The 16,268-nt window shown below is 51.7% G+C and overlaps 2 protein-coding genes across 5 annotated transcripts in view; one reads left to right on the forward strand and one right to left on the reverse strand.

Moving 5' to 3' along the window:
* Positions 1 to 1,476, forward strand: insm1b (insulinoma-associated 1b). The gene has a single exon (XM_076161764.1). It carries the CDS (start codon positions 1 to 3, stop codon positions 1,474 to 1,476), a length of 1,476 nt encoding a protein of 491 aa, XP_076017879.1.
* Positions 1,477 to 4,158: 2,682 nt separating this feature from the next.
* The window catches only part of ralgapa2 (Ral GTPase activating protein catalytic subunit alpha 2), a 75,820-nt gene continuing 63,710 nt past the window's right edge, over positions 4,159 to 16,268 (reverse strand). For 2 of the 4 annotated variants that reach the window (XM_076161498.1, XM_076161495.1), the window contains 2 exons: positions 12,821 to 12,945; positions 9,904 to 10,749 (listed from right to left, as the gene is read on the reverse strand). In XM_076161498.1, the coding sequence (XP_076017613.1) occupies positions 10,568 to 10,749; positions 12,821 to 12,945 (307 nt within the window). In that variant the 3' untranslated portion in view covers positions 9,904 to 10,567. Of the gene's footprint in view, positions 6,775 to 9,824; positions 9,869 to 9,903; positions 10,750 to 12,820; positions 12,946 to 16,268 lie in introns of those variants that run through there. The other 2 variants (XM_076161497.1, XM_076161496.1) reach the window with 2 other exon arrangements.

The raw sequence follows: 16,268 nt of genomic DNA on the forward strand, positions 1-16,268 counted from the left end.
ATGCCCAAAGGATTCCTGGTAAAAAGAAACAAGAAATCTGCACATGTTTCTTACAGGACTCGCTCCGATGAAGATGACCTCCCGGAGCCCCCCACCCCAGCTGCCTTCCCAACCCTGGCGGACCCCTCCCCGCCCTTGTCCGTAGCATCCAGCCCGGACCGCAGCCGCGCCGCAGCATCGCCAGATTTCACCGCCGTGCCGAGGCTGGAGAAGCCGGCGCAGTTCGGCAACCCGGAGGCGGTGTGCCAGGTCCTGTACAGCCCCACCCGGCCCATCAGCAAGGAGCACGACCGGGGATATTTCGAGCGAAGTTTCAATCTGGGCTCGCCAATTTCTGCTGAGTCATTCCCGACCCCCGCCTCCCTCTCCGGTCTGGACCACCTCATGTACGCGCCGGTCGACCTGAAGATCGGCACCAGCAACAGCAGCCGCAGCGGCACCACCAGCAGCAACCTGCCGGCCACGAGCAACCGGTTCGGCACCAAAAGACCCGCAGCTGACGGCCCAGCGGAGCGCAAGTCCAAACCCGCCCCCAAGAAACCCAAAGCCATAAGGAAACTCAACTTTGAAGACGAGATGACGACTTCCCCGGTGCTCGGGCTGAAAATCAAAGAGGGGCCGTTGGAGCCAAAGCCTAGGACGCAGACCTCGGGGAACAAGCCGCTGGGGGAGTTCGTCTGCCAGCTGTGCAAGGAGGCGTACGCGGACCCGTTCTCCCTGGCTCAGCACAAGTGCTCCCGTATCGTCCGGGTCGAGTACCGCTGTCCCGAGTGCGACAAGATGTTCAGCTGCCCGGCCAACCTCGCCTCCCACCGCCGCTGGCACAAGCCCCGGGTCAACGGCGCGCCGGCCATGACGCCCGCACAGGGGGCCAAAGCCGAACCGGGCAAGATGCCGGCGGCGCTCGGTGGCGTCAAGACTGTCCCCGAAGAAGCCAAAGACATGAGTGACCGAGACACCCCGAGTCCAGGTCTGTCCGAGTCGGGCTCCGAAGACGGCTCGTACGACTGCCAGTTCTGCGGGAAGAGGTTCAAGCGACAGGCATACCTAAGAAAACACATCATGGGACACCAGGCCCTGCAGAAGAAAGTTTTAGAGGAGCACGGGTTTCAAACTAGCGACCGTGCGGTAGAGCAGGCACCTGTGTCCACCTCCTCAATCTCCTCCATCATCTCCTCCTCCGCCTCCTCCTCCTCCTCCTCCTCATCATCCTCAGAGGAAGCATCAAACCAAAGCCCCCTCAACCTGAGCCCGGTGGACTGCCTGCTGTGCCCGGTGTGCGGGGAGAGTTTCGGCAGCAGAGCCGGGCAGGAGCGGCACCTCCGCCTCATGCACTCCTCACAGATTTACCCCTGCAAGTACTGCCCCGCCACGCTCTACAGCTCCCCGGGACTCACCAGGCACATAAACAAGTGCCACCCCTCGGAGAACAGACAGGTGATCCTGCTGCAGATGCCGGTGCGCCCCGCCTGCTAAACCTGGTGCCTTTTTAACCGTAGGGGGGACGGGGGAACGTAAAAAAAGAGTAAAGAAAAGAGGCTGGGAGGGAGAAATAGAGTTTGTGACGCTCATCGCCAAACTTGAGGCCAATGAAAGGCAGCGCGGTTTGATGTTTAAATGTTTATTGAGGTGTCTTTTTTCATGCCAATCAGTGATTGTCGAATGCTTCTCTCTATATTTGAATTAACCTATAGGCCTATTTTGAGATGTTTCTCTCTCAAATTAGTTTATCAGAAAAAAAGAAGAATACAAAGCGTTAGTTTGACTGTTAAAGGGTATTTTTCTAGGACAGCACATGTGCTCGATAGCTTCTAGACCTAAGAAATGTCCCCAAACCCTCAGGAATCCTGTCCCACCCCGAACCCAGCGGCGGTACCGGCCCAGAACAGAACCGAGAACAGAACCGCTAAGGTGGGACAGAGCTCCTGACACATTCCTCTTAAGTAGAACCACAAATGCCTTTAGTAAACACTTAAGCCTAGTCCGAATAGCCTGCATACACATCACATTCCGCTGTATAACTGCCTTAAAAAGAAGTCAACATAGATTGTTTTTAATTTTGAATGCTGGCACATATTTTATTATGGAAGATTGTTGCAATATTTTTCATCATAAGTTTATTTATTTATTTATTCTAATTATTTTAATGTAACTTATTGTTGTGTTTGTTGTGATTTTTCTGTGGATCGTTCTGGCAGTTTACATGTCGTATAGCCAAAATGTTTGCGTCCAGTTGACCGAGTTGTGTTTCCGTCGTGGGTTTTAATCTCCACAGCTCTTGTAAAAACAAAAAAAACGTAAAGCTCTTACCTTAGATGCAATCTTTTTTAAGGACAAGTTATTTTTCTTAAATGTTGGCTTTTATAGCGCTTTGATTGTATGTGTATATTGTTGTTGTCTATCGGAATAAAAAATATTTTCAAAAGGAGACGTTGGGCTCGTGGATGGTTTGAAATATCTTCACTTTTCTACAGGGAAGGATCAGATTATGTCACTGATATTCAGAGTTATTGATTTATTGAACTCAGGGTGTTTATGATACAAAATCGTTCAGTTGAGAAACGACAAGTGTTTGTGTTTCCCCTCATTTAGGCTTCTGTTGGTTTTGGGAATTTTTTAGTCATAGATTTAAACAGATTGCATCCCTCCAGGGTTAAAAGGTGGAAAAGAAATAAAGATAAGAAATGTATTTGTTTGTAATTTGACATTTAAAAATATTTACTATTTAAGGTTGATTTTTTTGAAGTCCTAAGTTTTAATAATAACACAAGAATAATAAAAATTTCTTTCAAAATGTTGCAAAGCTACAACTCCCTAAATCAAAAACTTTTATTTTGAAAGGCACGGACAACTTTGGAAACATATTTAGACAAAGAAAAATAGAAAAGGCATATTCTGTCTGTGTCACTAAAATTAATTAGGAAACCTTATTTTAATCAGCCTCTTTCGCTCTGCTTCTATAAAACTGGTGCCCAACCTGTGGTCCGTGGACCTCCAGGTATGCACTTACTATTTGACATCCCTGAAAGTTTGAATGTAAAGCAACAGGGGGATGATTTGTCCTCCTGGTCAAACCTTTGTGTCTGATTGCTCATTTATCAGACCTCCTCATCACTAAATCATAGCAGCAGTTGCACAATAGACACCAGCACTTAGGGCTCGATCATAAATTGGTCCTAAATCCGAGCGGAGGACGTGAGGTGGATCAGCGCTCACCTCTGGAGCAGTAAAACATCTGTCTGCGCCCTCAGACGCACACCGCTCGATTCTCGCTGCTCTCTGCTGATTTAGGACTCGACACCCAGCTCAGATGACCTTTGACCTCCCGACGCCTGTAAAGCATTAAATTCCCTGTAATCTGTCCGGACTGTCACTTTCATTCTTGATTAACTTCACCTTTAATTTCCTGTAAATTTAGATAGAATGACTTGTTTCCACCTGCGTCTGCTTGTTTCAACACGTTATTGATGCAGATAATTAGTTACATATCAAATCCCCAGACAGCAATGTGACACGAAACAGAAATCCTACAGATTAAAGGCGTCGCTTCAAACCTGTCGGTGTTTAGACAACAAGTTAGTAAAGATGGAGCAGCTGTTGATTTGATTCTCTTAACTCTTCTTGCTCTTTTGCGACTAATTAAAACATTTTCCTGCTCATTCTGCACAAACACAAACCTTACTTACAGGTGTAGTCTGCCTTTACAGAGCGACACTAAGCTCTACCGTGCAGTAACAGAGCGACGCAGCGATCACAGAAGCTCCGGCTGTAAACAAATCTGAGTCGACCGCTGCAGCAAACAGCAGCACAGTTTTGTCCTCTCCAATTACGGTCAAGCATTTACACGGCCCGAGCAAACACAGGGCACCCGTAGGTGCTGCAGCCACTTCACCTGTACCTCCTGATGAGCATCCATTATGCTGCTCTGCCCCCCAACCGGGGCCGAGCAGCAGGGGAGACAGATGGGAGGAGGGTCAGGTTACTCCTGCTGCTGGCAAGGCCGGGGTCAGGGAGCCCACGGTGACACACACACACACACACACACACACACACACACACACACACACACACACACACACACACACACACACACACAGCTCCTCTGAGGTTTGGAGAGAAAAGCGCACGCGCACACACACACACACACACTCAGCGTGGTAGAATTTAAAATTGATTTAATGAAATGTTTCAATTTTCACATTTCTAATAAAGATAGCAGGACTTCGCTCGTTAAAAACAGTTTGATATGTTGACAGTTCATGATGAAATTTCAAGCTTTTTTTCCTCTTATACAAAGATTATATTACAGGCATTCATATATTTATATAGGGAGGGAAGTGAAGAGCCTCCGTTTGACACAATGTACACACGGATCCTGACCCAGGAGGAGGAAACACAAACATTCTACGGACTAAGGAGTCGAAGTCTAAGCGCGACGTTCTTCACGAGTATAAACCAGCAGACGCACGCACACACACACACACACACACACCATCCTGATCCAAAACTAAAACGTCTCCAGCTAAACTACGCCACCGCCGGGTCACACGGAGCTCATGCACCGAAGTCAGCTACGGCCTCCAGAGCCTTTACCTCCACACAGCCTGGGGAGCCTCCTTCAAGTAAAAAGCGTGGGCGTGACCCCGGGCCTATACATCTATACATTCTTCAAAGGACAAGCACGGGGAAAACAAAGACGGGACGACGGTTTCCGCCCTCGACCTCTCGCACGTCGGCTGAGTCCCCCCCCCGTTAGTTTAGAGGGAAGAGAGAGAGGGGATGAGCGGGCGGGCGAGAGGCGAGACGGAGCGTAGGAGGGGAAAGTGAGTGAGAGAGAGAGAGAGAGAGAGAGAGAGAGAGAGAGAGAGAGAGAGAGAGAGAGAGTGAGTGAGAGAGTGAGTAAGGCATCGTAGTGCAACAGATGGGGGATAGTGTTGCAGCTTGGGTGGAGCCCTCAGAGGGTACGAGTCCACATCGAGTGTGTGTGTGTGTGTGTGTGTGTGGGGAACACCTGGCTACCACGAGAGAGAGGGAGAGAGAGAGAGAGAGAGAGCGAGCATAGGTAGAGAGGCTGTTGCTAGGTAGGTGGTGAGTGTTCAGCTCTGGCATGCCACTGAATGGCCCGGCCCCCCCTTTGCTCCCTGGCCTCCCTCTAGCCTCAGGAGAGCAAAGTGGGGAAGCAGCTCATGGTGAAGAGGAGGAGGAAGAGGAGGAGGAAGAAGAGGAGCCGGCGCCCACCTGATAGAGACGGAGAGCGCAATCCCGACAATCTGTTTGTAGCTGTGGGAAGACGCGAGAGACGCAGAGACGTTGACCTTTGGACAACAACAGAAGAAGAAGACGTGACGCAGGACGGCTGTGGATCGTCTCACACAACGACGACAGAGGAGGAGAAGAAGAAGAAGAGGAAGAAGAGGAAGAAAATAGAACAAAATGTGATTACGGCCAGTGGAGGTGGTGAGGAGGAGGAGGAGGAAGAGGAGGGTGTGGGACCAGACATTACACAGGCACTCCAAAAGACACACACACACACACACACACACACACACACACCAGTGCATGGAGTAAAGATTCACCTGAGGCTCCGGCGGCATCGTTTCCTCTAAACAGCATCTGAACAGAAAGTAAGACTGCAGGAATAAATCATAAACAGTGATCGTCTCTCTCTCTCTCTCTTCACACACACACACACACACACACACACAGTAAATACAAATTTAAAGCAATTTACATCCCAAAAAAGTGAAAACAAACACATACAAGGCGTAGTTCATCAGTGACAGAGTGCAAAGGGAGATTTTGCGGGAACGCTGGAATGTCTTAACGTCTCCGTGTCGGCGGAGACGGGCGGAGGAAAGAGACAGGAGGGGGACTCATCTAATTACTGGACAGAGGCCGAAGTTAATGACATCAGAAAACGATTACAAACGCAGTCTTCTCTCCTTCCAGCAGGGTTGCATAAATCAAACCGTGGCAGAATCCATTGGAATTCGTTTAAAAAGGAAATTAAGAGTGATTAAAAAAAAACAAACAAACCTCCAAAACAAATTTAAATTCGGCTCCGGTTAGGAGAGACATGATCGATTGTCCGTTTCCGGGTTCAAACTAAACGATTAAAACGCCTCCGGCCTGCAAAGTACTGCCGAGTTGACCCGTGAAGTACAGAGCGAGAGAGAGACAGAGAGAGAGAGAGAGAGAGAGAGACAGGAAACACACGAGCGCAGCGTGAAGCAGCTTCCTGTTCCTCTCAGACAGGAAACGGACTTCTGCTCGTGCGTCCAAACTGCACAGCGAGAGAGGCAAGAGTCGATCACGCGGCGCTTCCGATTCCAGTATTCTCCCGCCGCTCGCCCTGGAGGACGGGGAAGTAGCTTAGTCGCGCCGGCGTCCGGATCCATCCGTGGAAATGTGTCAACAAAACTCAACGATTGCCACGAAACATAAAATTGCAATTTGCTCCAGTTTCAAAGTTTACATAAGACAAAACAAGACAAACAAAAGTGTGGGGGTGGGGGGGAGGTGGGGGGTCTTTGCAGTCGCTGCTGGGTCTGTGAGGTTCTTGGTGGGTGGGGGGGCGGGGGGAAGGAAGGGGGCGGGGCTCAGCTCAGGCGGAGGATTTGCTTATGGCGCTGGCTGATCGGCGGAGTTTCCCCGAGACCCGGTTCTTGGTGGAGCGGGGCATGGTGGGGGACACCTGGTCCACCGGGTCGGCAGCGGCTCCGGCTCCGGCGTTTGCCACAGCGGCGTCGCTGCTGGCGCCACAGGTGAAGGAGCCTGGGAAGAGAGCGGAGGAGGAGGTTAGCGGGGCGGGGCTGTGTGGTGATGTCACGCCCTCCTGGCATGCTGCGTCATGCGTGCGGCTGGCTGCTGACGACATGAATGCAGCGCAGAGGGCCAAAGGTCAAAGGTCGGGCTGGAGTCTTTACACTGTAATCATGTCAGAATCAAAGCCATGCTGGAGATTTCACAACATTTTCAGATTTCCGGGAAATTGGAGTCTGAATAAGGACGCTGACGCTGCTGCTCTGTTGGAGTTTAAGCTCCGCCTTCACTCACAGAGCTGGAACACATAGAAGAGCCTCCAAATGCCACCATACAGGAAGCTTAGTTAGGACCTGTGACCTATAGATTCTATAGCATCACACCGCTCTCATTGTGAGTCTAGAGGAGTTTCTCTCTTCTCGCTGCCTGCAGATCTGATCCATGAAGGCAAAGTCTCTTTCAAAAAGCTCCAATTTACAGCAGAACATCAGCGACCTTTATTCTGGACGCAATTTCCTATAAAATGTTGTTAAATCTCTGTCATTTGTCTTTGGAGTGTGAGTGAATGATTCCAGTGAGAGTGAACTTCATGCCTCCCTCATGCGTGTTACAGTCACACAGCGCTCTGATTCCCACTCAGAGATTCTTTTCCTGCCTTTTTCCCAGGATGCTTCACACAGCGTACAGTAAATGAATGAGGTCGCACCTTTGCAGCAACATGCGTTCAAAAGTTCACAGCCCGAGAGCAGAAAGGAAGACAAAACAAACACATCGTCCAGAAAACCTCCGCATCCTCCATCACAGCGGAAGAAGCTGCTGAGGACAAACGCTCCCCTCGCCTCCACGCGTCGTCCTGCCGACCAAACCCCCCCCCCCCCCTCAAGCCTGAGAGTTTAAACAACTTCTCCGCTTTGTGGCGACGGCATCTGCTTGCCTATTTTCTTTCCTATCCTTTTATTTCCTGCCATTTTTTTCCGGAGGCATCTCAAGTTGCAGCGGCTAAAAGGAGACGGCAGATGGCTCGGAGTAACAGACACTCAGGCTGCACAGTGGACAGCAGCAGCAGCATCCAGGCAGGGCCGGGGAGGCGGGCCTGCACGGGGGAAACGCTGCCTGCCTGCCTGTGTGTGTGTGTGTGTGTGTGTGTGTGTGTGTATGGAGAGAGAGGGGGCGAAGGGTCTTATACATGCATTCTGAAAAATCTGCATATGAATCTAAAGCAGGGCCGGAGCTAAACTGCAGTCATTCCTACAGTAAACTGGCTGAGGCTCTGTGACGCTGCAGGGCTGCACCTGCTGCACGGGAAGCAGAGGGACAACAGAGCGCCACACCTCATTGGACGCTCTACATACACACACACACACACACCCTTCACCCTCTTACCTACAAACTGAATCCTTGCTCGTCATCGCAGTATTTTAACTGAGTAAACAAACCGCTGCTGTGTTTTACAGGAAAAGTTCACATTTGTCCGTCGGCTTCAATTCTGCGCTAAAGCAGGAATAATATCCTCTATAGTGGTCGCAGAAACGCCAAAATGGCTTCATCTCTGATTGACAGAAGACGTCTGGATCACTTCCCTTTTCCCTCAGCAGCTGGAAACGCGTTCGGCCCGCACTTCCTGTTAGGCTTCATGTTAATAGAAGGAACACGCATGAGATTACTCAGGGAAAGAATGAAGCTGAGGCGTCACCGTTACACCGACGACATATCACTCCTCACAGGGGGGAGGGAGAGAGAGAGGGAGAGAGGGGGAGAGAGAGAGGGAGAGAAAGTGAGAGTGAGAGGGAGAGGGAGAGAGAGAGAAGGGAGAGAGAGAGAGAGAAGGGAGAGAGACAGAGAGAGAAGAGAGAGAGAGAGAAGGGATAGAGAGAGAGAGAGAAGGGAGAGAGAGAGAAGGGAGATAGAGAGAGAGAGAAGAAAGGAGAGAGAGAGAGAGAGAAGGGAGAGAGAGAGAGAAGAAGGGAGAGAGATGGGGAGAGAGAGAAGAAGGGAGAGAGAGAGGGAGAGAAGAAGAGAGAGAGAGAAGGGATAGAGAGAGAGAGAGAAGGGAGAGAGAGAGAAGGGAGATAGAGAGAGAGAGAAGAAAGGAGAGAGAGAGAGAGAGAAGGGAGAGAGAGAGAGAAGAAGGGAGAGAGATGGGGAGAGAGAGAAGAAGGGAGAGAGAGAGGGAGAGAAGAAGGGAGAGAGAGAGAAGGGAGTGAGAGAGAGAGAGAGAAGAAGGGAGAGAGAGAGAGAGAGAGAAGAAGGGAGAGAGAGAGAGAGAGAGAAGAAGGGAAAGATAGTGAGAGAGAGGAAAGGAGGGAGAGTGAGAGAGAGAGAGAGAGGAAGAGAGAGAAAGAGAGAAAACAAAGAGGCTCTTTAAATGGCCCTGCGATCCCACTGGTCCCCCTCTCCCTCTCCCCCTCTCCCCTCTCTCCTCCCCCCTCCCCCCTCCCCTCTGCAGCAGTTCAAACAAGGCTTTAGATGACAAAGACGTCTTCCAGTGCGGCAGGTGTTAGTCTCATAGTCTGCCCCGGGCGAGCACGCACACTCCAACAGGAGGAAACGAGGGGGGCGGAGGGAGAGTGGAGAAAAAAAGAAGGAGGAAAGAAAGAAAGAGAGACAGAAAGACGGAGAGAAAGGAGGGAAGTGTTTGGCGGGGGGAAGAGATAAAGGAGCGCCACATGCAGAAAGCCAGGGGGCCAGGAGTGGAAGCTGCATTGTTCATGCTGCTACTTGGTCAGGTGCTAATTGTCCCCGCCGAGCATCGCTCTCAATTACCGAGCCCCCCCGCCCCCACCCGGATCCCCCCCCCCCCCTCCCCCCCCCCCCCACCACATAAACAGCCAAGTATCTCTGCCCCCCCCCTTCTTCTTCCCCTTCATCGGTGGCAGCACTCGGGTCAATAAAGCTTGGTTAGTTCTGAGTGAGAGAGAAGAGGAAGGAGGGCGAGGGAGAGGCAGCCAGGGTGAGCAGGGCGAGTGAAGCGCAGGTGGAGCAGGACGGACGGACGGACGGACGGGCGGACGCTGGGCCCAGAACAGAGCCGGGACCGACCGGCCCGGCTCAGGGGGGCTTACCTTCTTCATATACAGTATTTGGGACCTTTAAGATATAAATTAATCTAAAAAAAAAAGGGAGAAAGAGAGTAGAGCAACACGTGAGAGAGCGCACACACACACACACACACACACACCACAGCTGGACACGACACAGAGCTGCGGACACACAGCTCCGTGTGGCGTCGTGGTGAAATGGTCACTGCAGGGAGGACAAGAGAGTTAACAGGTTAGAAATGGGACGTGGTATGAATCTGTCCACATTCAGCCCCTTTCAAAAAAGGAGAGGACATCAGAAAGGTCCAGGTGGTGACGGTGGACAGATTCATACGGCAGAGACAAGCAGAGACGAGTGAAGCTGCTGTAACCGCTCACACCTACAGGGGGAGAGAGCAGGGAGCACTGAGGCGGCTGGACACTCTTCATCACAATGAGAGCCCATACAAAACAACAACAACAATGAGTGTGTGAGGACAAAAACATGGAGGACGTAAAGAGGACGGTCTCATGCGGGATGCAGGATCACTGGGGAAGCTGCGGAGGGACACGGACACTCGCTGAAACGGGGACAATAGGGACGGACGGGTACAGAGCCGAGTGTGCGTTTAATGCAGGACAGTGAGACGCTGGACGGATGGAGGGACGGAGGGACGGACGCGATCCTTCAGAGACGGCATGCAGAACAAACGCACGACCCGGTTTAGGATCAACACAACTCAAAAAGGGCTCAAATCAAAACGGCGACGGTGGGAGGGGACAGTGCGTTACAGGGGACGGATGCTGGGCTGGGGGACGGATGGATGGATGGATGGACAGAGGGACAGGTGGACAGGTTGACGGGTTGGGGCGTCATGCCTACAGAGAGTGAAGGAAGCAGGCAAAGTCTTACAGTCCAGCTTGGCCCAGGGGTCCATGTCCCAAACCATCCCCGGCCAACGCCTGCACGCTGTCATGGAGCATGAGTGACATGTTAGAGAGGAAGAGGCATGAGAGACAAGAGCAGAGCAGAGGGGGGGGGGGGGGGGGGAGGAGGACACACACACACACACACAGGAGGGGAGGGCAGTAGCACATTTCAGAGAGGTGAGAATGAGGAGCGGCCATGACTGAACACTGAAGCATGATGGGACACGAGGGCTCAGGAAGGACAGACGGGAGAGGACAGAGGACAGAGGATACGAGTCACAAAGAAGAGACAAATCTTCAAACATTTTACTATAAAATGTGTCCTAAAAGACACACAAACACACACACGCACACGCACACACACGCAGACGCACACACACGCAGACACACACACACGCAGACACACACACACACACACACACACACACACACACACACACACACACACTGGCCGCATCCCATTGAGCTGCCATGTCATGAGCACCAACAAAGAAAACTGACGAAAACACACGGAAACACCCCATGTGTGTGAGAGAGTGTGTGTGTGTGTGTGTCTGTAGTTAATGACTAAGAAGAAACGTTACAACTGAGTATAACAAACAGACGAGTCCTTAAGGGAGGATGATCCGACTCCAGGTCAGCTGAGTTGATGACGCTCACGTACCTGATGTAACACAAACAGACACACAGACACAGACACACACACACACACACACACACACACAGACACACACACACCCCAACACATTAATCTACTAAATCCATTTACGCAGGTGTAGAAGCGGGGAAATACAAATTGCCGTTCAGGGTGAATTTCCTGGATGCGACGCTGAGGGCGACGCTGCGTCCTCGCCACACTTCATTATGATTACGGCTTCGCCAACCAGCCGCAAACAAATCCTCATTTAGGGCCGGAGAAATGCCTCCACCCCCCCCTCCCCGCCCCGGCGTACAGGCGGCCACGCCGTACACGCACGCCACCGGCCGACAGACGTGAATGACGGCGTCCCCGGGTCATTAGCCGCTCCTCTTCCTCTCCTCCTCCATCACAGCCTCTCACCTGCTCCCTCCCTTCCTCTCCTCAGAGGTCACGGGAGGTCACGGCGGGGAGGATTTCTTTCTTTGACACCTCTGCAGTGCAGGAGCGAGCGCCGGCCTTCGGCAGAGAGAGAATGTTGAAATCCTGCACAGGCGTCACAGGAAGCGGTGGCGGCGCCGGCGGCGGCGGGGGTGTAAAGACTTCAGACAGGTAATTCTCACATGCCAAGATAGCCAACACAAAGATTACATATGCTGTGAGACGCCCGCACAGCTGTCAGGCCGGGGAGACGGGCCGGTGTGTGTGTGTGTGTGCTGGAGTGCCTCTTCTTGTCAAAACCCAGCGCGTGTCGAGGTGCAATGGAGTGGAAAAGTGCAATCGCGTATTGATCCGGCCGCCGCTGAGGATCGATCGCACGCCCGTGGAAGAAGGAGAGCAAGATAAGACACGTTTAACATTCTGTTCATCTCACACTGATAAGAGTGCAGAGCCCACATGGTGTGTGTCTGCGGGTGAATGATCTCATGACCAGAGACACACACACACACACACACACACAATGTGCATCATCCGTTTTACAAGGCTGCTTACGGTGTATTTATAAGAGAGACATCACACACACACACACACACACACACACACACACACACACACACACACACACACACACACACACACACACACACACACACACACACACACACACACACACACACACACACACACACTTTGAAACAAAGACGGGTGAACTAAATGGCGTAAATTGAGGCAAGAGGAAGAAAAGGTAAGAGAGTGTTTGAAGCTGGTCAGACGCAGTGAAGAGGCCGGCCGGTGTGTGTTTGATATTCATCAGCGAGCGTGGGAGTGAAGAAGAGGAGCTAAGAGAGTGGAGGGGGAGGGGGGGGGGGACAACAGGTGTGTCATGGAGGAGGAGGAGAGACACTGATAGGGGAAAGGAGACAAGGACACAAACATGATGAGGCAACAGATTTAGAGATGGGGGGGGGGGGAGAGAGAGAGAGAGACAGAGAGAGAGAGAGAGAGAGAGAGAGAGAGAGAGTGGTCTCCTCACCTGTCCCACTCATTGGATAGTAGCCGGGCGACGGGGAGAAGACCTGTGAGGCAAAGTCTTCAAAGGTCATGACCTCTCTGTGGTTCTGCACGATGGCCTCCAGGTAGAGCGCCCTCTCCTCGTAGCTGCGGCCTCTCGTTAAGGTGTCAACTTTAGTTTGGCATCATGTGACTTAACATTTACACGCCTCCGACCAGAGCAGGAAGTGAGACGTCACAGATCACAACTAAACAATCTGAAGTGAGGAGTTTCTGAGATATTTCAGGGATTAACTATTTACCTAAAGTCATCAGAACTTCTGCTTCCTGAGCGGCTGAATGCAGGTCAGTGTGAACCTGACAGCCTCCACCCAGAGCACGACGCCACAGAATCTCAATCCGACCCCGAGCCGGAGGAGAAGCCGGAACAATCGGCCTGACGGAATAAGAGAAGAAAAATACATTTCTGCTCTCCCTAATAGAACCCCTGCAGCAGGTGCCGGCGTCTAGGACCACCCTCCCTCCCCCCTAATCCTCCCTCCCTTCCCTTCCCTTCCCTTCCCTTTCCTCCTCTCCCTCCCCGACGCGCCGCCTGCCACTTCTCCGTGCCATCAGGGGGAAAATTGGAGCCATTTGAAATTCAGAGTGACAAGCGCCGACCGGAGCCCTGAGCAGCGCAGCAGCGGGGATGGAGGGATGGAGGGATGGAGGGATGGAGGGATGGAGGGAGGGATGACTGGCTGGACTGAAAATGGGGGAAAGAAAGACACGGGTAAATAAAAAAAAATAGAAAAAAAAGAGACCCTGCAAACATGTCTGCTGGGCGAGCGAGGAAAACATTGTGATGTCCATTATCATCTCATCAGCATAGATCCATCAGGCTGCTGTGGAATGGAGAACATGGTGGAGGGAAGGATGGGAGGGAAAAGGTCTGTGCTGCTGGCATAATGACAGCAGGTACGCTTGAGACTTAAACGTGTGTGTGTGTGTGTGGCTGATTGGCTGATTGTGGCTGTGCGGTTTGCGATCATTTTGTGATTGACGACGCCTAAAAATTGGCTCACAAGCCGTCACACACACGTACTAGTCATTCAAAACACTCGCTCGGGCCTGCAACCCCCCCTCCCACATCTCATTCTGACAGCCTGTGTGTGTGTGTGTGTGTGTGTGTGTGTGTGGAGTGGAGTGGAGTGGAGTGGAACTGGGCCGAAGCCAAAGCTTGAAACCAGGCTGAGCTGAGAGAGTGCTGGACCCGGCCAAAGGGGGGCGAGCAGGGGGCTCCGGTCTGGGTTAGATAGATAGGATGAGACAGTGACTGGGCGGGGGGCCGACGGTGGGCACATGCCACCACAGCAGGGGGGGGGGGCAGAGCAGGCCGTGACCAAACGCCTACTGAGGGGGGGCGTGGAGAAACACGGCCGACAAGCACCTGAGCCGGGACACGAGGACACCGTCTGTCTCTCCACCACACAGAGACAGAGAGACCAGGGAGACCAGGGAGGAGCAAACACACACACACACACACACCCTTTGAGAAGAACACATTGTCTGTTAGTCAAGACTTCGCGATAGGAGGGTAAACTCCTCCATCTAAAGACCAAAACAAGGAGCCATCCTCTCCTCTCTCACCGCTGCAGAGTGAGAAATGTCACCACAAATAGCAAACGCACAAAATCTGAACCAGTGGCCCTTTGAGGACACCTACCTGTCTACCTGCCACTGTGTTAGAGGAGAGAGAGAGATGGAACGGCAACAACACAGTGACTCACTCTCTAAATACTCTCCAGAGCACACACACACATTTTTCCAGTCAAATCTGCAAATGCAACGTCAATGTTCTCCGCCACTTGCTGGAAACAGTGTGGGACAAAGAGTGGGCATCCTGGGCTCTGCTGCCATGGCAACTTGGGTCGAAGCGCTGTGTGGTGGGTCATAACCAGGGTTTTATGGACGGGAGATACAGGGGATGTTTGTGAAAAGTACAAAATGTGCCCAGACAGGTGATAAATGGAGGAGGAGGAGAATGTGGGGAGGAAGAGGAGGAAGACTAAAGGGAAACAAATGAGAGGAGTTAGAGAGAAGCCTGCAGATGAAAGAATGAAAGGCAAGAAAGGATTGAGAGGGGGAGAGAGAGAGAGAGAGAGACTCAGCCCAGCATGGGTCAACAGAGCCATATGGCCGTCCATTATCAGAGATGCAGATGACTGGATGCCTGTTATTGAGATTCCTAAAGCAAATATTGACTCCAGCTGGAGCAGACGCGCTCCGACTCCGACACACGCCGCTCCTCCACTACTTCCTTCCTGCCGCCCGCTACCCAAGTTACACAAATGGATTACAGTGGGCAAAGAATGGAAATGAAGGGAGATGTTGCAGATGAGGAAGAAATGTGACGATACAGAGAAAGGAGGAGGAGGAGGGAGCAAGGGAAGGAAAGTAATAAGAAGTATTTGGCAGAGGAGAGAAAGTCTGGAGGCAAAATCAGCTCATTGAACGACACGCTGCAGTGTTATTGGTGAGGAAGAAGAGGAGATGGACAGATATCAGAGCTGATCCCCCCTCCTTCCCTCTCTCCCCCCTCTCTCTCTCCCCCCCTCTCCCTCTCTCTCTAAGCCCTGGGCACAGCTTGTCCCTGTCCATATGCACAGATGCAGTAACTCAATCAAAGGACGCGTCCAGAACACTGACGTACAGACGGCGTCCATGTTGTGGCCGGTGAACCTGCTGACCCAGACCTCTTCTTTTTGCTTTTTGTTTTGTTTTAGGGGAAAAGAGCCGACAGCTGTTTATGACCGGTGACTGGAAAAGCTTTACATGCTTACACACTCTACTACAAACACTACTACAAAGGCGAAAGTCTTACTGTCATTTTAAACTCAAATAAATGGAAACATCCTTCCATCATCTACACACAGTCCGTCTATGATCTATCTCCTCCTCTGCCATTACTAAAGGAAGAACTCCCTGCAGACTCCCAGGATCTTCACCTCTTTGTTTCATTGAGATCTAGACTCTGGGTGAAACCGTACTACAGCCCCGTCTTCTCCCAGCCTCCATTTCTGTGAGAGAGACTCCGACGTCACGTGAGGAAGAGATGAAAATGCAAAGGCAGGTTGGTTTCTCCACAGATGGCCTGCGAGACGAGCCAGCTGTGACATAACTGTCATTCACAACTGAACCCTGCGGACCAGCAAAGAGAGAGCAGTGTGTGTGTATGCGTGTGGGTGTGTGTGTGTGTGATAGAGTGTGGCGCCACTTAGGGAATTTTCAAAGGATCCCCGTGTTCCAAGCGGTTGCATTCCTATTAGGGAGAAGAGTGGAGAACCGATGTAACATCTATGGAGCGTGCCAACCATTTTGATAGTAATGTGGAAAAGTGTCACACAGGTCTGATTTGATGCGGAGCAACTTCCAAGGTACAATAGGAGCGGCGGTGGCGTGTGATGGAGGAGCGAGGAGAGCGAGGAGAG

Source organism: Genypterus blacodes, unplaced genomic scaffold (assembly GCF_046128005.1).
Source record: "Genypterus blacodes isolate CSIRO-AG114 ecotype Tasmania unplaced genomic scaffold, CSIRO-AGI_Gbla_v1 ptg000112l_1, whole genome shotgun sequence".
NCBI classification, from domain to species: domain Eukaryota; kingdom Metazoa; phylum Chordata; class Actinopteri; order Ophidiiformes; family Ophidiidae; genus Genypterus; species Genypterus blacodes.